The 23,982-nt window shown below is 36.3% G+C and overlaps 2 protein-coding genes across 2 annotated transcripts in view; one reads left to right on the forward strand and one right to left on the reverse strand.

Annotated features, from left to right (window-relative positions):
• LOC121516149 (Bardet-Biedl syndrome 12 protein-like) overlaps positions 1-17,773 on the forward strand; it is a 148,600-nt gene extending 130,827 nt beyond the window's left edge. The window contains exon 12 of the mRNA XM_041797247.1: positions 14,543-17,773. Coding sequence (XP_041653181.1) covers positions 14,543-16,465 — 1,923 coding nt within the window. The 3' untranslated portion in view covers positions 16,466-17,773. The remainder of the gene's footprint in view (positions 1-14,542) is intronic.
• On the reverse strand, positions 7,316-12,081 carry cetn4 (centrin 4). Its single transcript, XM_041797368.1, has 5 exons — positions 11,990-12,081; positions 11,576-11,728; positions 11,356-11,484; positions 8,532-8,669; positions 7,316-7,572 (listed from the first exon to the last, which is right to left on the reverse strand). The coding sequence occupies exons 1-5, from the start codon at positions 11,990-11,992 to the stop codon at positions 7,483-7,485; spliced, it is 513 nt and encodes a 170-aa protein (XP_041653302.1). The 5' UTR covers positions 11,993-12,081; the 3' UTR covers positions 7,316-7,482.
• Positions 17,774-23,982: the final 6,209 nt, after the last annotated feature.

The following is a 23,982-nucleotide window of genomic DNA, read 5'->3' on the forward strand; positions in this document are numbered from 1 at the left end:
CCTTAACTAAGTGGTTGTTCATTCTCCAGCTTCCTTTAGATACAAACCAGAAAAATTGGTATTTTTAACATTATCCAAATCTATAACACATTTACACTAGTCAAATAGATTATTTTTTTGTTTTTACATATTCATTTCCCCTTACTAAAACGACAACTATCAATATTCATATTACTTATGTTATCACCAATATAAGTTGATGGCTGATTTATTTTCCTTTAAGTTATATATACTTATTTGTTCATTTATGACTATATTAGTGCTGTCAAAATTTTCAATTGATTTCAATTAAGTAATCATCAAATAAGAAATTTGATTAAAAAATGCATGTTGATTGATAACACTGTGATGCTATCACACAAGCGCCAAATTTGATTGGAACATTTAACAATTCTCTGTTTTCTTACTTTTTTATATAAAATTCTGAGGATCAAATCCATATTCTACAGATTAAAATCATCCTAGACTGACTAGTAAGTGGATAATCTGTCCTTGGTCTGAACTTGTTTCAGAAGCTTCTAGAAAGTATTGATGCCATTCAGAAACATTTCTTTTTCTGATCGTTATGTTACTATTAATCTTTAAAGCATCACTAATGCAGTCTTTCTCAAATGACCAACATTTACAATTAATTGTTATTAATTACAAAAACTTTATAATTACTTTGATTATTTTTTTGACTGACAGTACTATTTTATGTAAATACACCACAAATTGAAATCCAGTATATGAAAATTAAATATGTGACAATATAATGAGATTATATATATATATAAAATTGTAAACATGTGTACTCACATACAATGACTTTCAGCTTAGCACTGTTATTTGCAAAGGGTGTAAATTAAATCAAGAAGAATAAACAACATAAACACCCAGTTAAAGTTTAACACCATCCTTATCATTGAACTTTGTGAAAACCATGTATTTGTACTTCTTTTTAAACTGGATCATGTTTGGACATTGCTTGAGCGCCACAAAAACTTTACCTCACTGTGCATGTGCAAACAGATCTGAATTTAAATGGTCTCCATAAGTTCTAACTTCTTTTGCAGAGAGCATATTTTTTACATTTGTTGGAAGTTTCTTTTTTTAGCTTTGACGTAATTTGTGCAATTTGAAATCCTACCAGATCTGAAAGTTTTAATATTTTGGGTGTCATTTATCTAGAATCTGTTTTGCCTTATTCAAAATTGCAATGCTTCCTGATACTTTGTATTCTAAAAGTTTTATGTGTGGTTAGTTTTTTATTGATTGTAACCACTACAAAACTACTTTCAAAAACTATTTCTTCGGTGTGGGATTCATATTGCCATAGAAACGCTTTAAATTCCAAGGCGCTCTTTTGAAACAGTAAGATGTCTTTATTTTCAAAGCACGGTCGTGTTTCGTCACCAAACCAGACTTCCTGATGAAGAGAAGAGGAAAACAGTGCACCTTTGGTTTTTTTTCTATGCACCTGAAATTGGGTGTGTCTCTTGTTTTCCATCAGCAAAATATGCAAGCCAACTTTCAGAATCAAAAGGTTGTCAGGTAATTGTGCAGTAGCTGGCTTGCAGTATTTGATGGACTTCTTTTTTCTCCTTTAAAGTTGTGGTACTTTGTCACTGCTGTTGATCATTAAAATAACAGAAATTTTATCAGTTTTAAAGCACTTAGGATAGAAGACTACCAGAGTTCTGATCACCTTTATGCACATAAAACAGTCTTCTCTATTAGCAAAGTTAGTAACAAGCTTCTTCTATATTAGCATCAAAGACGTGGGCAGAAAGGCAATGCTAACCAGGCATGCTAACTGCTTTGGTTGCCTTTCTCAGCACATTAAGAGAATGAAATTATAGTTTTAACTCACTAGATAAAACACTTCGGCCACTCAAACTTAAAAGACATCTTTCTCTGATATTTAACAGCTAGAGTTGGATGTTAAATAATCCAGAATAATGCAATGAAGCTAGTAGAAAAATAGAAGCAAAGTGTAAAAGCACACATACCACTGCTGCAGCCACTCTCTGTTTCTTCTAGGCACACTGGCAGTTATTAGTTTGTCATCAGCTTTTCTTACTAAAAGGGGCTTGAGAAAACAGGCTTTGTGCACGACTGTGACGCATCCCTGACCTTTAAGGGTTAATAATAAAATCATCTTTTACCAGCAGCGACCACATTCACAGCACTGTTGTTTTGGAAACTGATCATTTTATGGGAAGCGAGGCAGCGGCAGCAGAGCAGTGGGAGTACTGAACAGACGGTGTGTTATGAATGCTGTTAAACCACAACAGTAAGGGGAATAACTGTCAGCTGAGGGGCCGTGGAGATATTAAAAGCCATGAAAACAAAAACATCCATCTCCAATTGGAAAGTTTTGTTCTTAAATCGAACATCAAACACCTACTCTTCCAAAATGACTGCTCTGTGTACCCAATGCACGCTTTGAGGGAATTAACCTGCATTTTTGTGCACACTGATCAAAGATTTTGCACGGAAACTGGTTCTTTTTAAACTTAGCTTTTATGATTTTGTGAAAGTCTGTCATCAAAAATGGTGTTTGGGTAACAAACTATCCTCCTATTCATGTCAATGTTTTAAGCTTATGACAGACTTTAGCAGTGATCACCTAAGCAGCCTGTTATACCTATAAAGTTGCATTCAGCTTGTCAAGTATAAGGTAGAATATTTAATTCAAAAACCCATTTCCAAAAAAGTTGAGACAAAAGCATGTTTACCACTGTGTTATGCCACCTTTCTCCCAACAAAACATGTCCGGGTACCAAAAACACTCTTTCATTTTTCCCAGTGTGGGGTTTCCTTTGCCATATTTGATGCTTTACAGTGAACCATACATTTTTAACATCAGTGGTATGGTATTTACTGCAGCAAAAAAAAAACAAAACAACAAATGAAGACCTGGTGAAAAATGTGCCGTTGACATTTATTTTCCAACACCTACACTTAAATGTTAGAATATGGCAAAAAGGTGCTGTAGGTATGGATTAGGCCTAAAAATATGAACTTGTACTTTTGCTGTAGCATGTTTACTAACCTTCTAAAACCTTCACTGAAAACAGCTGTAGGTCTTTGGTGATATATTCACTGATACACCTTCTGATCTGTTGGCTGTTTTGGTGAAGTGGGATTGCGTAGCTTCCTAAAGAGTCTTTTGGCCTGGCTGGATTCTGCTCTTTGCATCTTTGTGAATCTTTTCAGGGTGATGATTTGCCAAGTGGCTTCTTATGTTACATTAGTGTGTCTCCGCAGTCCGGCAGTGTCTGCATATTGTTTCTTTTTGTTTGTTTGTTTTTTGTTTTTTTGTCCATCACCTTTTCTGCTATGTGGATATGTGGAACCAAAATGCTTCCACATGTCAGTCAGATTGAGGCTGGAGTCTCCACAATCTCAAAAACTTCAGTCGCTCAGGTCTCCCCTCACTCTGCTCCACTTAAAAGCTACACTTTTTGCCCTGAAACCTACCGTCTGAAACTGTCACATGTCCATGATGACACTGGGGTGCTTCTGTCCCTGTGGTACCACAGTATTAACAATACCATTTCATCTCTTGTATTTACCTCTGGGTATTGATGGTGCCTTCACAGATGTGCAGGTAACCATGCCATGGGCACTAATACACCACCACACTATCATAGATGCTGACTTTTAAACTTTGCATTGATAAAAGTCTGGTTGGTCCTGTTCCTCTTTAGCCCAAATGACTCAACAACCATTATTTCCAAAAACAATCTGACTCATCAGCCCACAGCACACATAAGGTTAGTCCATCTCAGGTCAGCTGAGACCCAGGGAAGTTGGCAGGGCTTCTGGATGCAGTGACATGCTGTGTTAACTGGCAATGGTTTCTGAAGTGTTCCTATGTCCATGTTATAATATCCATTACAGAATGATCCTGGTTTTTAATGCAGTACTGGCTGAGGGGTCAAAGGTCACAGGCATTCAGTGTTGGTTTTCAGCCTTGTCCCTTACGTACAGAGACTCTTTGAATCTTTTGGTGACATTATTTACTGCAGAGGTGAAAACTAAATTTCTTGCAACTGCAAGTTAAGGGAACTTTGTTCATAAACTGTTGGACTGTTTGCTGTCATAGTCTTTCACAGGACAACAGCCTGATGCAGTCCGCTCTTTTCTTATGTTGCTATCACCACTTACCAATGAACCTACTTGCCTGTAAAATGTTAGTTTTTTTTTTTTTTTTTTTTTTTTTTTAGCTTTACATAATGTTCCCTGTCTTTTCTTGGCACTATCCCAACTTTTTGGGAATCTGTTTCACATAAATAAAGTTGATCAGTTTGATAATTAGATCTCTTGTCTTTGTGCTTTATTTAATTGAATATACAGTGCTTAACAAATTTATTAGACCACCTGTCATATTTGTTTCAAAGACCATCCAGCATCATGAAGTGCTTTAATGTGGACTCTTTGATTTTCAGTCAGCTCTTTACGTTTTACCATTTTGAACAGGAATGAGGAATCTCAAACTGAATTCACCCAAATTTGAGCCGGCTCACTGGGCATCTCTGAGAAGTCAGAACTGAATCAAGCATAACATTCAACCACTAAAACTCATTTTTCTGTTCAGAAATGCAAGTAAATAACTATAATTTGACATATTAATCAAGAAATAATAATGTGCTTTACTATTTTTTCTGTTTTTTTGTAAACCAGTAAATTTGAAAATTCATGGATAACAATAATAATTATATTTTAGCATTAAAAATATTATTTGGGTCAAAGAGCTTCTACATATTTGATTATTAACCATTGCAGAAACATAAAACATGATTTTGGTAATTACCAATGCTGTTAATTTAGGAAAGCTGTGGCATAAACCTTACTTTGGTTAGGGTTAGGGTGGTCTACTAAATTTGTTAAGCACTGTAGGTTGAAAAAAATCACTGTTTTGATTCACATTTTACACAATATCGCATTTTTTGGGGAACTTGGGTTTGTAATTCAGATTAGATTGAGTAATTAGTCTGGACCACCCTTGCTCCAGAACAAACCTCACATTTATTGACCTGTAAGTTATGGTGTTAAGTCCACACTAAAGTATCATACCAATCAGTGAAAGCCTTTTTTAATTTATTTGTCTGTTTGCTCGGGTTGGTTCAGTTTCCTTTTTTTATGAAACCCTTTGTAACATTAGGAGAGGTGCTTTATTTAGGGTTTATATGAGACCTGTAGAGCTGGTATACTGGATTAAAGAGTTTCTTTAAGACATTCCTCCATGATATAAGGATATCACCCATAAAATACCTATTTACAGCTCTTCATGTCCACTCATTATGAGTTTCATTTGCGTCTTTCATATCTCACCTGCACTCTGAGTTCAAAGATTGTTTGAGTCATGGGGGTAGCAAACAATGTTTTCAAAACATTGGCTCAATTGTTTTCTCTATTTTAAGTAACGGCTCAAGAGATGAGCTTAATAATATAAATCTGTGTTTTATACTGCTTGTCAAGTTTTGTTCCCACATTCACTAGAGTCATAAATTGCAGATTTGTTTTTTAACACAACTTTTTGACAATTTTTAACAATGTTAAGGACATATTTATTATGCTTTAATGTTAGGACATGAACTTTTAATCAGTTTATGAATTTCCTAGCTATGATTGTAATTTACTGTAATCTCTGATGTAGTATAAACTGTGGCATACAAACTTTTATCACTGGTTTTTAGAGAATGTGGTATGCGACTGATTTGTTCTTTTTTAGTGCTGGCATTTATGTTTATTGTATACTCACTAATACTTTTAAACAGGTTAAATTCTTAAAAGAAAAATAAAATTATTTTAAGTTTGAAGAGTGTTTTGTTGCAGTTTTCAGATTTCATGCATTTGATCCTCAGAATTTTGATAAAACTATGACTCTGATCATACTCTTTGAATGAAATTCATCCTAATCTTGATCTAGAGCTATATATTCACCATATGGGATTTTAAGATCTGTTGACTCTAATTATTCTAAATATTATAACTATATCATTGAAATGTTTTATAAAATATGTTACTTTATCCACCTTTAGTCCATGAAGCTGTAGTCTTATGTCTCTTATGATAAATATATTGATTTATAGAGATAAAATGAATGATTGAAAGAAAAGAACAAATTCATGTAATGTACAGTGCTTAACAAATTTATTAGACCACCACCCAAAGTAAGGCTCATGCCACAGCTGCCCTAAATTAACAGCGTTGGTAATTACCGAAATCATTTTTTATGTTTCTGCAATGGTTAAAACACCAATATGTAGAAGCTCTTTAACCAAAATGATATTTTTAATGCTAAAATACCATTATTATTGTTATCCATGAATTTTCAAGTTTACTGGTTTACAAAAAAAAACAGAAAAAATAATAAAGCACATTATTATTTCTTGATTAATATGTCAAATTATAGTTATTTACTTGCATTCCTGAACAGAAAAATGAGTTTTAGTGGTTGAATGTTATGCTTGATTCAGTTCTGACTTCTCAGAGAAGCCCAGTGAGCCGGCTCAAATTTGGGTATAAAAAGGTGAATTCAGTTTGAGATTCCTCATTCCTGTTCAAAATGGTAAAACGTGGAGAGCTGACTGAAAATCAAAGAGTCCGCATTAAAGCACTTCATGATGCTGGATGGTCTTTGAAACAAATATGACAGGTGGTCTAATAAATTTGTTAAGCACTTTATGTGTGTCATAGTTCAAAATGATCTTGGGTGTCAGCATCTTCAGGATCTAGTCTGTGAGAACTGTGATTAAATATCGTTCATTGTTGTCATATTTCTCCTTCCAAACCCTCAATTATTTTATAAGTGGAATTATTATTGTTATTTTTTTTAAAATACACCCTTCATCTTCAGACTAACTTTTTCATATATTCCACTTCTCAAATCTTTTTTCAGAACTTTCACAACCAGCATCCTCAAGAACATAATCAGCCATCTGATGGCTTGGAAAAAAACGTCACTACAATATCCTGTTTATTTTTAACAAGACGCCGTTTGGGTCAAAACCAAACACTCGCTGTATATGAAAGTCGATCAGAAAGCTGCTTTCCTAAAACGTGTAGGTAGAAGAATACTGTATGTTCTACAGAGAAGGGCTGGGTTCAGTCTCAAAGCATGAAGTGAGAGTGACTTTAACTGAGTCACTCATCTCAAGTGCCATTGTCATTCCTGTCTACAGTAACAGAATTCTGGTCAACTTAGTCATACGGCTTTCACTGTCTAAAAATCCATGTTTCTGTGTCTGCAATCGAAATACAATCCTCAAACTGAGAACATTAGAATTTACATTAGCTAAATGTAGATGTATTAACAGACAAGTTAACTGCTGAAATATATTTATTTGTCTTGCAATGTAGAAAAGTCTGTGCAAAGATGTACACATTAAAAAAGGTATTTACACATATAAAAGTCCTTAAATGCTACTGTAGAAAGAATAGAATGAAAAACATATCTCAGAAAGGTCCAAGGTGAAGAAAGCAGCACATTTAGTAAAGTTTGGTCTTCTTCATTATCGTCAAGAACTCCTGCTCGCTAACCTCACCGTCTCCATCTCGGTCTGCCTCATCAATCATTTCCTGAAAGGAGAAGACAAGTTCAAAATTGTTTGATTTGAGGTCAAACAGCCTGGAGGTAAAAATTACACTTCATACACTGGAAAAATCCTGGCTGTCATTCAGACTAAAGACATGTTGCACAGGGCATCTCTGTTTGAAAATTAAGTCCAATACTGATGTTTATTATAGCAGTTTAGCCAATGCTGATACCATTACAGTTGGGTTTTTGTTTGGTTGTTTGTTTTTGGTGTAGGACTCCTAGTACGCCAACGTTTTTCTTCTCATTTGAACATGCAAATAGATCATAGTCTAACTGGTCACTTCTTTTGCCCTGTAAAAATCTCTTATTTGATTTAGCAGCTAGATATACCAGATTACAGCACAAAAATGACTGTCCATAACAGAAAAACTGTGGTAACTGATACCTGACCATTTAACATTATTTGGCCAATGCAAGTGTTTGTTTACAGGGCTGAAATCTGCCAATACTGATGTTAAACTAATGCATAGGTGCATTCCCAATCTTAACATTTGTACAGAAAAGTACAGTAAATACATTTGTTTGAAAAAAATGTTTCAATGCCATCTAGTTCTTCCAACATCATCACATTGATCATGATGACTGATTGTACTTTAGTGCAGTGCCATGTCTCAGGCTTGTCTTAACACAAATTTATGGATCTGAGATTGCCTTATCTCTATTTTAAGTAACCAAACAATCATAAAGTCTAGCTTTGGCCTTAGACTATTATGACAGATTTAGAGGAAATACAAATAGCACAGAGAAATACCAGTCAGATCAGACTTTTAATGAGTTTTGGTCAGATCTTTCCCCATTGCTTTCACATCCCTAAAACTACAGCTGCGATAGGTCAGTTCATGCAAATCTAGAGGAGCTGTCTAAGCGTGTGAACAACCAGAAATCAATTCTGTAATGAACATATGACAATGAAAACACTGTAAGGTATAGAAGCCTTTACCTTTAATTCTTCATCGGTAAGGTTTTCCCCCAGCTCCTTCGCCACTCTTTTTAGGTTTTTGAAAGAGATTTTTCCAGTGCAGTCGTCATCAAACAGCCGAAAAGCTTTCAGTATCTCTTCTTTGGAATCCTTTTCACCCTATTAAAATGGAAAAATGACAATCTCATTGTAATTTACTAGGGTGTAATGACACCTTGCAATACAATTCTAAATTAAAACACATATAGACTATTTACACTTATGCCACTACTATGACAAGACTCTTAATAACCACCCACCAGATATGAAAGAACCCATACTAAGAATTTATAGCAGCATACAAATCAGAGATAAAAAGGGGAATTATATCTTGGTTGTATAAAGGCTTTACATCAAAAAAATCTCATTCAACAGAATACATAAAAAACAAATGGGAGAAAGAAGGCAATTTTATTATTTCAAAGGAAGAGGAATTATTATGACTCTCTATGGAAATGTACTAACTCATTCACATGGAGAGAATTTGTATGGAAATGTTTAGTTAGATATTTTAGTACCCCAAAACAAAAATCATTTACCAGGGAGGACGCAAAATGCTGGAGACAGTGCGGGAGTCAGGATGCTAATCATTGGCACATTTTTAGGGAATGTCCGTCAATAAAAATTTTCTGGTCAAAGCTTCATAAAAAAATAGAGAGCATATTTAATATGAAAGTACCTTTCAGTTTCCACACTTTATTCTTTGGAAAGGTTGACAGTTATGAGAATTTTTGTATTTATTTGTGCTTATGTGTTTTTTAATGTAGTTTTCACGGCTCAATAAACGCCTGTAAACAGAAATCCGTTGAGCTCGTCCTTACATCTTGTGGGGAGTCATAAAATCTGTGTATCAGTATCCATAGAATGTACACACAGAGCACACTGTTTATTGTAATGTTCTTGTACACCAATTGTTTCTGCTCTTCAGTTCTTCTAGATGGAAAAAGAAATCTTCTTGAGCAGTCTCAGTATTCAAATGTATATTAACATGATTACACATTCCTCTGCAAAGACTGTATATAGTTACTAAATGAAGACTCTGACAAAAAACAAGGAAAAATTGGAATACTGAGAAAAGAACAATTTATAAGAGAAGTCATGTCAGATACTAATATATGTTATTGTGGATCTTTCTTTCTTTCTGCTATGTAAAAGCATGACGCTTAATGTGTAAAATGACCCTGAACTTTACCTAAATAAAGAATTGCAAAAAAAAAACAAAAAAAAAACAACACATATAGACAATTTAAACCAGTTTAAAAATATATCTTTTGTAGGATAATATTAATGATGATGAAAAAAATGCTTTTTTAATACTAACTTTTCAACCACAAAATTGAAAAATGTTTGACTTATAAAGACGAGTTAAGTAAAAATGATCATTTCCACTTTGTTCACAGAGAACTGAAACAAGGGAACCTCATTTATTCATAAACTGACTTTAACATCATGTCTACATAAAAAGTAGAAAAACATTTAAACAGATGAGTTCGCTGGCTACTTCCGGGATAGGATAGTGGCCATTAGATCTGCTATCTGCAAGCAAAACAAGCACTCGACCCAATTCCAACCTTTTTAAAACAGCTTTTAATTCTGTCCATTTAACAGTAAATCAGTCCTTATAGTTTGGCATTTTCACTAGTGATGTTAAGACAGCCTTAGTAAACCTCTTAAAGAAAGGGAACCTGTATATTTTAACCCTCAGTAGTTTTGGACCTATTTCTAGCATGGTATTTAAAGCACTTTAAAATTTTAGAGAAAGTAGTTTTTAATATGCTAACTGCCTTTTTAAACTCAAATAACTCATTAGAAATGTTTCAATCTGGTTTTAGGCCACATCACAGCACTGAGACAGCCCTGCTTAAAGTAGTTAATGATATCAGAATTAATCAAGCCTTCAGTTTTGGTACTACTTGGCCCAAGTGCTGCTTTTGAACTTACTGACCACCAGATTCTTTTAGATAGACTGAGTAAGCAAATACGCCTGTCTGGAAATGTGTTTAACTGGTTTACCTCATATCTAAGTGACAGAAATTCTTTATTGAAGTTTGAAATATGAAATTTCAAGACTTTAGTCACCTTTTTGATATGATTTACATTATCATAATCTTTAGAGTATTTTTTTCTATTTCTTATCTTATTCACACTTTCATTTAGTATTGTATTTATCTCTAGTAATAATCATCTATTGTTTTCATGTCCTAATTTATAGGCTTTTGATTACTTGAGGTTTTGAATCCTTTATCATTGTTTTATGATATTTTACTGTTTCCAGTGTTTCATATTTTATTAATTCTTGACTTTATTACTTTGCCTTTTATCTCTGTAGCTTTTTATTTTGTTTCTTTATTTAATCATTCATCTTTTTAATCATTTTATTAAATCAATTTTAGTGTACATTAGTCTCCAAGTCCTTTTACCATTTTACCCTTTCGTCAATCACTTTTGAACTCTCTTGTAAAGCACTTTGAAATGAAACTGAATTTGTTTGAAAGGTGCTATATAGATAAAGTTTGGTTGATAGGTTTGATTAGAAAAAAAAACATGTATCACAGGCCCAGTATCATGATGCATATTTTAGCATGAGTTGGATGTTTTGTTGCATCCCCATTATTGACCAATTTCAGGGTTATTATACGTTGTTTAATCTATATCTTAGAACTAAAAGCAAATGCTAAAATCTTTGTTTTACAGTAGTTACTGGCTCTTGAATGTAACAATCAAACAATCTCTTCTTCAGTAAAATGCACATTTTTCACTTTCAAATGAGTTTCCAGGTTTTGTTAGACAGCATTAGTACACTCACCATTTTCAGTGTCATCATACCGAGAAAGGCACTGAAGTCAATTGTTCCTGAGCCTTCTTTATCAATGTCTGCAATCATTTTTTTGATTTCTTCTTTCTTTGGTTCAAACCCCAGGGCTCTCATGGCAACCTGTGGTTCCAAAACACAAGAACAGGACTGAAACTGATGTTTCACCAACACTGAGGCATTACTGAATCATTTCATCCAAAGCATACTAAACCTTTAGCTCCTTCACGTCTATAGTCCCAGATCCATCAGTGTCAAACAGGTCAAAAGCCTCTTTTATTTCCTGCTTTTGCTCCTCGGTAAGTATGACTTTTACTCCTGGTTTCTTTTGACCAGTAGAGGAAGCTGATTTTCGATAACCTGAAGCCTGAAACAGCAAAATTAAGACATGTATGTTTACATATGCAGGGGAAACTCATGTGTAACGTTTTTAACATTCAAGTTAACAGTTACATCAGGGTAGCTAACTTTAGCTTCCATGCTGCTCCACGAGACCATGCGAAAATACGCCTTCCGGTTAACAAAAAATGTTTCATCAAACTATTTTTTACAGTTCACAAAACAACCCTGCAACTTCTAAAACACTAGATAAAGAGTACATTCCTTAAAAGACACTGGGAATGATTACCATTGAAAACGACGACAGGAGAATCAAAACTTCAACGGATGATATGATACTCAGATGTCAACAAAACAAGCAGCAACGGCTGGACTTTTTTTTACGTTGAATGACAAGGGAGTGAGCCAATAGGAACAATGAATACACAGCGATGCGAGCGTGTAAGCCAATTACTAAAAAGAAAGGCGGGCTCAGTTAGTGTCCGCCAATGATTGCAGACGTTTTTCGTCTCTAAGCAACCAAAACAACGTGGCGCATGCGTAGTGTCTTACTGCTTGTGCCGGGACTGTTGGAAGAGACACCTACGGGTTATGTCGTTGGTCAGTGACATAAGGTATTGTTTTCTCATTTTAGTAGGTAACATTTCATGTTTTTGATATTTTATAATATACCTGCGTTTTAAATTCACCCGAGCCTCGTTACACACATGCGAGATCTAGAATTAAAGCTCTTCTGTTTAAACTCGTTAGCATAGGCTTTATTGGGCAGCTCTTGAGGTGTGTGAGCTATTAACAGACCTGGTGAGTTTGCCTGTTACTGCTCATTTTTCTTGTACCAGTCCATACTAGCTCTGTATTCAGTGCATCGTTACCTTTAAGGGTAACACAGACAAAGCAATATGCTGTCACGCTGAAACAAATGTAACTCCCAATTCAAATCCTTGCGAAGGTATTAAGACACTTATAACTCCATTAGGAAAGGGTTGAAAGATAGTAGGGAGAAAAAATAGCACTCTGATAGTTATCTTAAAAGAAAGATATTGAGTTTTCTAGATTAAGGATAATCATACACCTAGGGTGTGTTTTTACACCCAAATGTATTTTTATCTCAAGATTGCACAATAGGACACAAACAAACAACACTATTGCTCAGTACTGTGATTAGGATATTAAGTGCAATAAACATACTAATATTAAGCGTCACTTTTGCATGCAACATGTTTCTCCTGAATCCATAATAAATCTAAAAAACCCCATCTTTTTAGCAATTGATTGAAGGGTAGCTGATTGCTAGGTTGAGCTTCATCTTACTGCGATATGGTATGAGAGCGTAGCCCTTTACTGCATATGTTAATATGCAGGGTGAAACAAGCACTGCTTTTCTCCATAAAACTTTTTTTTTCTAATTTATTGCAATGAAGTCTGCAATGTTTAAAAGATGATGTAATAGACTCCCTATCACAGGCAAATCTGAGGAAGAAAATGGAGCACATGCAGCAATTCTCTTTATGCAATTTATTTTCCCACGCTGCATTAGTGATTGTGTAAGGTCAGTGATGGTGGTCATCATCTGTTGTTGGTCCAGTGTGCTTTATCAAGACCAGAGTCAGCCGTCAGCCATCTACCAGGTGATTGTAGAGCACTTCATACTTCCATCTGCTGAGGCTCTTTATGGAGATACTGATCTCCTTTTCCAGCAGGACTTGGCACCTGCCCACAGTGAAGCCACACCCACTAGAAATGGGTTTGCTGACCATGATATTACTGTGTTTGATTGGCCAGCCAACTGGCTTGTCCTGTACCCCATAGAGAATCTCTGGGGAAATGAGAGACAATTACAGACAAACTGAAGGCTGCCATCTGAGCAACCTGGGTTTCGTAACACCCCAGCATTGCCACAGATTGACTGGCTCAATGCCACGTCGCATAGATGCAGTAATTTTTGCAAACGAGCTCCAACCAATTGCTAAGTGCATCAAAGAGCATAACTTTCCAGGTCAACATTTCTGTGTCATGAATCTTTTTTTATTAGACTGATTTTTTGTGATGTTTTTGTATTTCAAGATTAGATATACTTACTGTACCGGAGGGGAAATTTGCCGTGGGCAGTAGTGCAACGTACACAGCTCAAACATACACTGATGCACAAACATCAAGATTAAGAAAAATACAGAGTCTGTAACACTATATAAAGTGCCTGAGAGTATCCAACATCATAAAAGTGATTTTTTTTTTTTTGTTGTTAGCTGTAAGCCATAATCATCAAGATTAAAACAAAGAAAGTCTTGAAAATTTCACTTTTTATGAGATGAATCTAGAATATATGGAAGTTTCACCTCTTGAATTAAATCACAGGAAATAAATGAAAAATTTTATGATATTCTATTTTTTTGAAATGCACCTGTAAAGAGATTACAGCTATTTATATACAGACTTTTTGCAGAGAATAAAACATGCAACAGTTATCAAAGATTATCATGGAAATATTGCTACTTTCATGTTGTAATACATTTGGTCTTTGTACATGGAGTTGCATGGCAACTTGTGTTTAAATCCTTCATGGCTGATTTTATCATGGTTTTCTCATGGATATAGTATATTGATAAATGACATTCACTTGCAGGGCCCCGTGAATGAGGAAGAGGGGGCTGCATGTGGTCTTACTTTACAAAGTAATAGTATTTATTACATTATTGGCTTATTAGAACAATATTTCTTCAATTGCAGTTAAAACAAATAATATCAATTCATAGTGGCACTAATTGTCAACGTGTATGTTGTGGTGGGGTTACCACATAAAAGTTGAATGAATTTAAATCTTTTGTTTCCTTTTATAATACAGGGATCTGAAGAAATGCTGGGAAGTACGGTTATTAACCATCGACAACATGTTGGACTGCAGAAGCTCTCAGCACTGGCAGGAATCACCCATTCCTCTTTGGGCCCTTATAAAAAGTACAAGTTTATCCAAGATGAGACAAGTGGAGAGTCGGCTCTTGTGTGCTCGTGTTTTCGCATCCTCGAGAATCTGGAGCTGACTTGCGCTGTGGGTCAGCTGGTTTATGAGACCATTCAAGCCCACCAGAAGGTCTTTCACACAGGTTCAGGATGCCTGCTGTTCCTCGCTGGAGTGTGGAGTCGTGTTGCCCTGGAGTGCCTTCACAAAGGAATTTCAGTGTCAAACATAATCTCGGCGATGTCTGAAGGGCTTGATATTTGCTTCAATGTTTGCAAGAGTGTCAGCATTTCAACTGAGGGTCTTGGTGGGGGACAATCACAGAACAGCACTTCGACACCTCATGATCTACAAGTGTCAAAGAAGCCTGCTGTGGAGTGGTCACAGGCATCGAATGGATTAACGGGGAAAACAAAAGATACTCTTAGGACTCTAAATCCTGGTGGACAAAGAAAAATAAAACTCAGCAGACATTTTTGTGATGAAAATATCTTCACAGAATCTGAAGATCCTCCTCCTAAACTTTTGGACATTGCACACATTGCTGACGGATTGAGTCACGGTTGTGTCGATGCAATGAATTTAGTAGTCAAAGCCAGCAGAATACAGTCAAATAATATGCAGCAAGGCACCAGCTGTTCCACTTTTGATGTTACTAAAGTCCTGACTTGTGTGCTACCTGGTTTAACAGAAGAGCAAGCATGCGTCACACCAGGCTGCATCCTACTATTATCCACTGAACAAGCTTCAGTTGCACATCATTTAAAAGGTCAGCTGTTGAAGATTGTTCTTATTAATGGAGATTTATCTTTTGCCTATCGCCATCTTGGTTTTAAAAGGCAGACAGGTATGCAGAGTGTGAGTGAAGACACTGATCTGTTAAGTTCAAACAAAGAGGAAGAGTGGATGGAAAAGGTTCTTACAATTCTGCTGAACCTGGAAGTTAATCTGATACTTGTCAGCGGGCTGGTTAGTGCGAAAGTGATTCAGTGCTGTTCTAGACATCACATACTTGCACTGGAAAAAGTAAATGTTTCCGTTTTGAAAGCACTCGCTGATGCATCAGGAGCTGTTCCAGTGACTTATGCCACACAATTGACTAAGCACTGTGTTGGTGCTGGAGTGAAAGAAGAGATATGGAAGGATCTTAGCAGCTATGAGAGGAAGCCGTCAATAGCTGTGAATATTTCCACTGGCAGAAACAGCGACCTGGTGACGGCGATACTAACGAGCTGTGTCGAGGGAAAGCTTCTAGCTTTGGAGGATCAGTTTTGGGCTTGTGCCTACCGTTTACACCACGCACTGAAGGACAGAGCCCTCCTGCCTGGTGCTGGCATGACAGAAATACTTTGTGTTCAACACCTTCAAAAGGAGGCAATGAGGGACTGTGTCCAACAAAACGAAACAGGAGGAGGTTGTAACCCTTACAGGAGTGTAGTGTTGCATCTCATGGCAGATGGTTTCATGGATTACATATCCACAGTAATAGTTAACACCGGGAAGATGTCTAAAGTCCAAGCCTGGACTGTAGTGAGTCAGCAGCTGTGTGACTATAGCCAAAGTCTCAGCAATGCTGAAGAGTTTTCGCAACTTTTCCTAGGTGGGGAAAAAGAGGATACAGTCATTTCGTCACCCATGAAATCCACTTATGCATCTTCAGCAAAGACCTATGATTGTCTGAGTGTGAAGCAAGAAGCATGGAGGAAAGCCTTAGATCTGGTTTTCCTGGTCTTACAGACTGATGCAGAAGTCATCACAGGCATCAACCAAAAAACTGAGGCTGCAGAGAGAAACCTGATGCTTTTGTAACTTTCACTCAGAACCTAAATTTTTTTTTCTGCTACAAGAGAAAAAAGTGATATCTTTTGAGACCAAGGTTATAATAGTCTAGATGTTTATTTTTTATTTTGCTTTAAATTTCAGTTTAGTTTTTTAGTAGTTTTTCCTGTTGGTTTATTAGTTTAGTTTGTTTTTTATTATGCCAAAATGCTTCATTTTAATTCAGTTTTTATTCATTTGAGTGTTAGTGTTTTCAGTAATTCGAGATACCTGGATGAGACCCTAAAAGGCTCTTGACTTTTCCTTTTTGCATTCAATTTTGATGTTTGTATTCATCTCAAGACCATAAATCACCATTGTATAAAGTCTTCTTCAGTCAAATCAGGTAATTTTTCTCTCTCCAGGTTTGGGTCTACATGTCAGCCAGTCTGCTGCCATAAAAAAACTAAAACAATGGAGATTTTGTCTCTGATTTTATTTTAGTTAGTTAGTTTTGTAAGCACAGAATTAACTTTTTTTAGTTTTCTTTTTTTGTAAAGATTGGTTTTTATCTAGTTTCAGTCAGCTATTTTTTTACATTTTAGTTTTAGTTATTTAGTTAATAATAATAACTTTGGTTGCTCCTTAGCAGTGGTTCTAAACTGGTCTGTCAGGACCCAAAAGTGGGTTGTAGAAATATTTTCAGTGTGCGTTGAAATCAAATGTGGTGAAAAGTCTGTTGTTGGGTTTCCACTCACCAGTTTCTATGCTCATTTTTAATTTCGCACCAAAAAACCTGCCTAGAGATGCTGCAAATACAAACTTCAAAATATCACAAAGAAGAAGTGTATTGGTGAAAAGAAAATACAACTTTTTACAGTATTAACAATGTTTTCTCCACGAGTCGTGGCACTAGCCTCTTGATTGACTCCTAAAAAAATGCATAACAGTCATGAATGAAAACATGAACAAATTTGCTTTCACCTTTTTATAATTTCCAAAAATGTGTTAAATTTTCACAGCACATTGGGATAGAAACTCAACTAATGTATGGAAGCCTCTTAGGCAGACATGCATCCATATTTTAAAATTTCCTGTTTTGTCATTATAACACAAAAGTATTGTTTTCTCCCTCTTAAGGTCTCAACTAATTTATCCCCTTTTTTTGAGATAATAAAGCCATTTTTCCCACAATTATGTGTGATTTACACTTTGTGTTTACTTGACAGCCCTACTAGGGACAAGAGTCGGAAATTAGCAATAGTTTTAAACTCTGTGAGGTACATCAGCTTCATGCTCTTTTATTTAATAATGATCAACTGCATTGTCCCTATTAAATAAGACTAAACTCTAACTCAATCTCCCAGGACCTCTAGATAAAAACTGAAATGTACAGATATCAAGGGAACTTGAGTAAATAAAAAGCATGCATGCTCAAAAAAGTGCCTCTTGAATGATGGAGTGTTTCAGCATGTTTATGGTCCTGCCTCTTTCTTTATTCATACATTTGTTTCATCTTGATTCCAAACTGCAACATTTTTCTTTGAATGCATTTAAGTAGTTGAAATTTTTCAAAATCTGAGTTGCCATTTCTCATTTAGGAGGTAGTAGTGGATCCTGAGAACAAACCAGTCGAGAGCCAGTGATATGGTAGAGTATGTGTTTTTATGACTGGTCCAAAGTGAAAGTAGAATAAAAGGTTTTTATGATGTTTTGTTTTTCTGTTGTCATAAATCTTTTACTGTGTTAAGTGAATATGCTGTATTTTAGAAAAACTATGGCATCCATGTTACCACTAGGGGGAGACAAATATTATAAAGTATGCCATTGTAGTTCAAAGGACTCTGTAATGCAAGCTAAAGGAAACACAAGTGGGCTTAATTCTGATAGGGCCAGTGAAAGGTTTGTAAAAATGAGACTTGGAAAATATTGTTGTTTCATATCTTTCCCTTTGAAGAAAACACAAGGCATGGTGAAAAACAGGGAGTAAAAGTGCACAATTCTTATGTGCAGGTTAATTAGTTCCTTTTTTAAAATCATCCTTAATTATTACCCTCAAGTCCAAGTAATAATAATAGTGTTTACATCATTTTTCTTAATTAAAGAACAAATAGTTTCACAAACATCCTAAAATATGCAACAAATTAAAAAATAAATACAATTCAGAATTGCAATTCAATAATGGAAAAATTCTAAGGAAAACAGTAAATTTACGAAGGGAAAAATAACTTCTAAAGGATTTTTATATATTGTGCTAAAAATATTTTAAGAAGAATGACATACAGTCTGCAGCTTTTTTATGTCCTATTTTTGTGTTTGTCAGCTTGTTCTTGATGCTGAAGAACGGCGCCAAGAAAACCCTGACCAAGGCCACGAAAAGCAGCAAGAGGAGGAGCAGGAAGCAGAGCTATGACATGTACTAGTACAGGCTACTGAAGCAGGTCCACCCCAACACTGGCATCATTTCCAAGGCCACTGGTATCATACACTCATTAACAATGAAGGGTAACACAATATAAACCAATCAATTAGAGAACTTAGATTACCTTCTCCAAAAATGAGAAATGCAACATGTTATTTTTGCAGCCCAAATATTCTGTAATTAGTCACCCATTGCAAATACAGAACTGAACAATGCCCTATTTTCATTTTTATAAAAAGATCCCTGAAGCATCTGCACTGTTTCTATTTCTCTCCTACCTGTTAGCATGTTGCTGCATGCCAGCCAAAGATACACAGCTGTGTCAGTGTGCACATAGCTTATGGAGCTAATGGGGTGGCAGAGAGGACAGCATTACACAGTAATGCAGAAATTTTGGACAAAAAAGAAATCAACTTCATAGCAAAATATATGTTTTTTTTGTTTGTTTTGTTTTGTTTTTAATAGATATATGGATAGATTTTCTCCACAAAACTAGGTACGGTTCACCCTGCTTGTCAGGAAAATCTGGTGCATCTGTGATGGTTGGTAAACCAGCAAAAAACCCACTTTTCTTAAATACTGTCCAACAAAGGATAACTGTCCTGTGTTATAAACTTCAGGGAATGAGGATCAAAGATATTAACAGCCAAAGAGGAGGAGATTTTAACATCATCACTGTCCCACATGGAGATGCATTTTGAATGTAGAGTAAATTGCATTGTGTCCTGCTGTTATCGAATTACAGACGGTGCAGTATTTCCTTAACCTGAAATGTGTGTCAAAATACCAATTGCATACTTTTTTGCAGCAGATGTTATACTCTACACATTATGCAAACATTTAAATATCCATTTACTTTAGAATAGTTTCCAAACCTTTTACACAAGTAGTCCGCTTTCTCAGTTCTGCAGGCAGGACTAGTAGTTCAGGTCCAAAACCAAAATTAAATTTCCCTTTAGAGGAGCATAGAAAAAGTACGGTATATGGTTATGCCAGCATGTTTTTTTTCTGTATTAGTGTATTTCCTTTATAATATTCCCCTAGCTTCATTAAGTGTCTACGGCTTGGCAAGTGCTGTTCACATTAGACATGCATTTCCTGCCAAAGGTGGTGGTTTTATGATCTCCTGTGTCACAATGGGAAGAAGAAACACCTCCAGGCACAGGAAACAAGTTTGGTTAGAAGTCTCATTATAATCTGTTCACTCTTAAAGTCAACTAAAGGTAACTACAACTCATGGGATTAAGAAGATGTAATTCTTGGAACATTTACCTTCTTAATAAATGATGGAGAGGGAAAGGGCAAACTACCAAGAGAAGCCTGGAAAACTTGAATTTAATTTTTGACAAAGTAAGGTCTTGTACAGCTTCAGGACTCGTGTTTCAAAGGTGTTCGAGCAAACACGTGAGACCCTTTATTTCCTCTATGATCAGAGATGAAGAGCTTCTTGTCACTTTCTAAAAATAGCTACTTAAAAGAAAAGGGCATTACGGTAGAGCCATAACAACCTTGACTCAGGCATCAGTCAGCGACAGTGGGAGGGTAGAGTATGACATAACAATCACAACAGAGAGGAAATTAGAAAGGCAAAAATGGTGAAACATCCAAGAGTTCAGGCTGAGTTCATGGTAAACCGTTAACCCCGTATCTCTTCTGCACAAAGAAATCTCTCAAGTGATGCAATTTAGCAGCTTACAGTTTTACCTTTGGTGATTAAGTCATTACATTTACATGTGATACTTAGACTTGTCTGTATATGGAGATATTTTGCAAACCTCAAAAAATAAGAAATAAAAACTACATTAATTGGGACATCATGTTAAATGTGAATCCAGAATTCAGTGGTTAGAATATCTGTTTCAACTTATATACAACTGAATAGAGTATAAAGACAAGATATTTAATGTTCAAACTGATCAACTTTATTGTTTTTTTGTTTTTTTTTTGTATGTATAGACTGAATTTGACGCATGCAACACATTATTAAAAAAGTTGGGACAAGACCATTTTTCCCCTGTGTCACATCACATTTTCTTAAACAACACTCTCAAAGCATAAAGGGACTGAAGACGCTAATTTTTGATGTACTGAAACTGGAATGATCTCTAATTTTTGCTTGATATTCATCTCAAGCTGTTCAAAAGTATGAGGTTTCCATTTTGCTTTACAATGCACCGTACATTTCCAATGGGAGGCAGAGCTGACCGCATACACGGTCTACTACACACACTCTTTTTATCATGAAGCCATGCTGTTGTAACACATGCAGAATATGACTTGCCATTGGCTTGTCCAAGAAGAATCTTGTCTGTATGGAAGTACATGTTGCTCTAAAACCTGCATGTACTAAAGGCGCCTTCACAGATGTGTGAGTTACCCATGCCATGGGCACTAATACACACCCATACCATCACAGATTCTGGCGTTTGAATTTTGCATTGACAACAATCTAGATGGTCCCTTTCCTCGTTAACCCATTCAGAGGCTCAATGGTGATTATTTGCAAAGAATTTTGAGAAATTCACTCATCAGGCCAAAGCACATTTTTTTTCTACTTTTGTTCAGTCCATCTGAGACAAGCTCTGGCCCTGGAAGTCGCCAGCACTTCTGCATGTTGTGGATACATGACTTACATCTATAGATGCAGAAACATATTGTGTAAATTGATATTAGTTTTCTGAAGTGTTACCAAGCCCATGTCACAGGCAGTAAATGTTGATGTTCTGTCTTGCCCCTTTAATGCAGTGATTTCTCCGGGATCTCTGAATCTTGTGATGATATTGTGTAAGGGTCAACCAAAGTTGATTATTAGTAGTGCATATGACTGATAACCAGTGTTTGGAATTGATATGCATCTGTCAGGACACCAACATCTACTTAATGTAGCCAGAAACCTACATGTGAAAAATTAAGGTAAATAGCACTAGCTCTGTCAACATGAGAAACAGCTCAGAGGAACACAGTTCCAGCAGGAAACAGGAAGTAATGTTGTACACTCCCTGTTTCAGTGCCACCCATGCCTCAGTGTTGATTGGCTAGTAGTTGAGTGACATCAAGCCAGTAAGATAGTGTTGTGGGCAGGACATTAGGTGATACTGTTGAGAGTGAAAACAAAACCAGAGGGGGGGCACACCTTGCAGTAAAGTCAGTGCTAAATATGGGTATTAATAAACAACCAGGCCTATAATTGGTCCCATAATATTGTGGACTGTAGATTGTGAAATCTAAATTCCTTGCAATTGTATGTTGAGGACCGTTGTTTCTTAACTTACAAACTATTTTCCCATGCAGTCTTTCAAAGTGGAGCACCACCCACCATTATTGATTGTGAACGGCTAATGTTGTGTTTGCACCAGATGCAGGTATCTGAATGCACAAATGCCAGAAAGCAGATAAAAGCAGCAGCAGTATCAGAGAGTAATGGACAAATGTCTTCACAACTTACCAGTGAATCCAACCTCTTCACTCACTTTCCTCCAAGCGAGCTCCTTTCTTATTCTTGTGCTAGTAGAATAGGCACGTTCAGGGTAGCCACAGTCAGACACCACAAGTTTCTCCTCCATTTTCTGGTTGTTAGAACATCCTCCCCCACAGGGTGGTCCTTTGGAGATCCTCTGATTACATATTTTGCATACGTCACTGGATCTCCATGCTGACTGGCAATCCTAGCGTGAATGATTCACCTGAGTTAAGATTTTCTTTGTAACTCATGCAAATAAGGCAAACGCTGTATTCAGCACGGCACAAATTCACTTCATCTGCATGAATTACTTCCTCAATAAGAGTTGTCACCATAAAACATCAATATAGACTCAAAAAGGACATCTTATGACAGCAAGATCAATTACGTGCAGATCATGGAATAAATTGAGCAAATTAATACCGATCACAGGCCTGGGTATCTATTTCTGGCGTGTGACCAACACTCATAACTTGCTCAATTTATAGTAAAATCTAGTTTCAAATACTCAGTAGTTTTTCAAAGGTGTATTTTTTATTGGTTTAAACCATTTTGTGGTAGTAAAATCATATGTTTTTGCATTTTGATGTCTGCAATTGTCATTTATGTTTTTTTATTTCCTTTTTACGGAATGGTTGTGACCTTTATAAGGTGAAGTGTCATTGTGCTCAAACATCTGTTCTTTATCTGGCTATTATTTCCTGAGGAAGTTAATTAAAGATTTTGATCACATCAGAGTGCCTTTTTGGCTATATAATCTGGCAAGTCACTCTTTAATCTTTTGCTGTTGATCATAAAACTAAATTCCAAATGGGTTTTATCATTACAGTGAGGCTGTTTTGCAGTGAAATCCTGCTCACACCCTCAGTACTGTTGAGGCTGTCTGTGGAGAATAGAACATGTCTAACTCTAAAAAGTCTGTTCTCATACCTCAGATTCTGTATTCTGATGACAAATCCATTGATAGATTTCTTGCCATATTGCTCTTATTATGAGAACCAGACTCTAAAACAACACTGGAATAGCTGCCCGAAACCATTGGAACCCCTTATGAAGTTGGATTCCTATTTGGACTGCAGGCCTTCCAGCTATTCAAGTCTACCGAGGTTAGTCACTGTACAAGACTGGTTAGATGTCAGATGTTTCACCAGTTAGTCTCAGTGGGGTCACCAGAATGACGTCAAACGAGAGCACAGCTGACTTTCTGCTGATCCAGCCCAAGTTTCAGATGTGGTCACCTTTAACCAGATGTCCAGACGAGTGTTTGACAAATGGATGGCCGTAAACCAAAACCGGACACGTATTAACTTTCACCACTGATGCTTCACTCGGCAGACTAAGGAGGTTTTTCATTTAACTTTCCCAACATGTCTGCTTCACATTGTTTTTTCCTCTACCTATAAATATCCCTAGGTGATTCATTAAAGAGCTATCTATGTGGGCTTCCTCCTTACGTCTCTGCTCCCATTCGTGCTCAGACATAATGAATGAAAACACTGCTTCTGCTCACGTGCTTTCTGCTGCTCTTGGCATGCTGCTGGATCTCAGAGGGCACAGTCCAAGTTGCACGTCCCCCTTCTTGCCCTCCTCTCATTTCAAGACGTCTGCTGGGTTGGTTGGTTAAATCACAGCATTAGTGGGCGTGAGCATGTGTCTGTTTGGTTGGTGCTCCTAGGGCGCATGCGA

The sequence above is a fragment of the Cheilinus undulatus genome, linkage group 10, assembly GCF_018320785.1.
Source record: "Cheilinus undulatus linkage group 10, ASM1832078v1, whole genome shotgun sequence".
Taxonomy (NCBI): domain Eukaryota; kingdom Metazoa; phylum Chordata; class Actinopteri; order Labriformes; family Labridae; genus Cheilinus; species Cheilinus undulatus.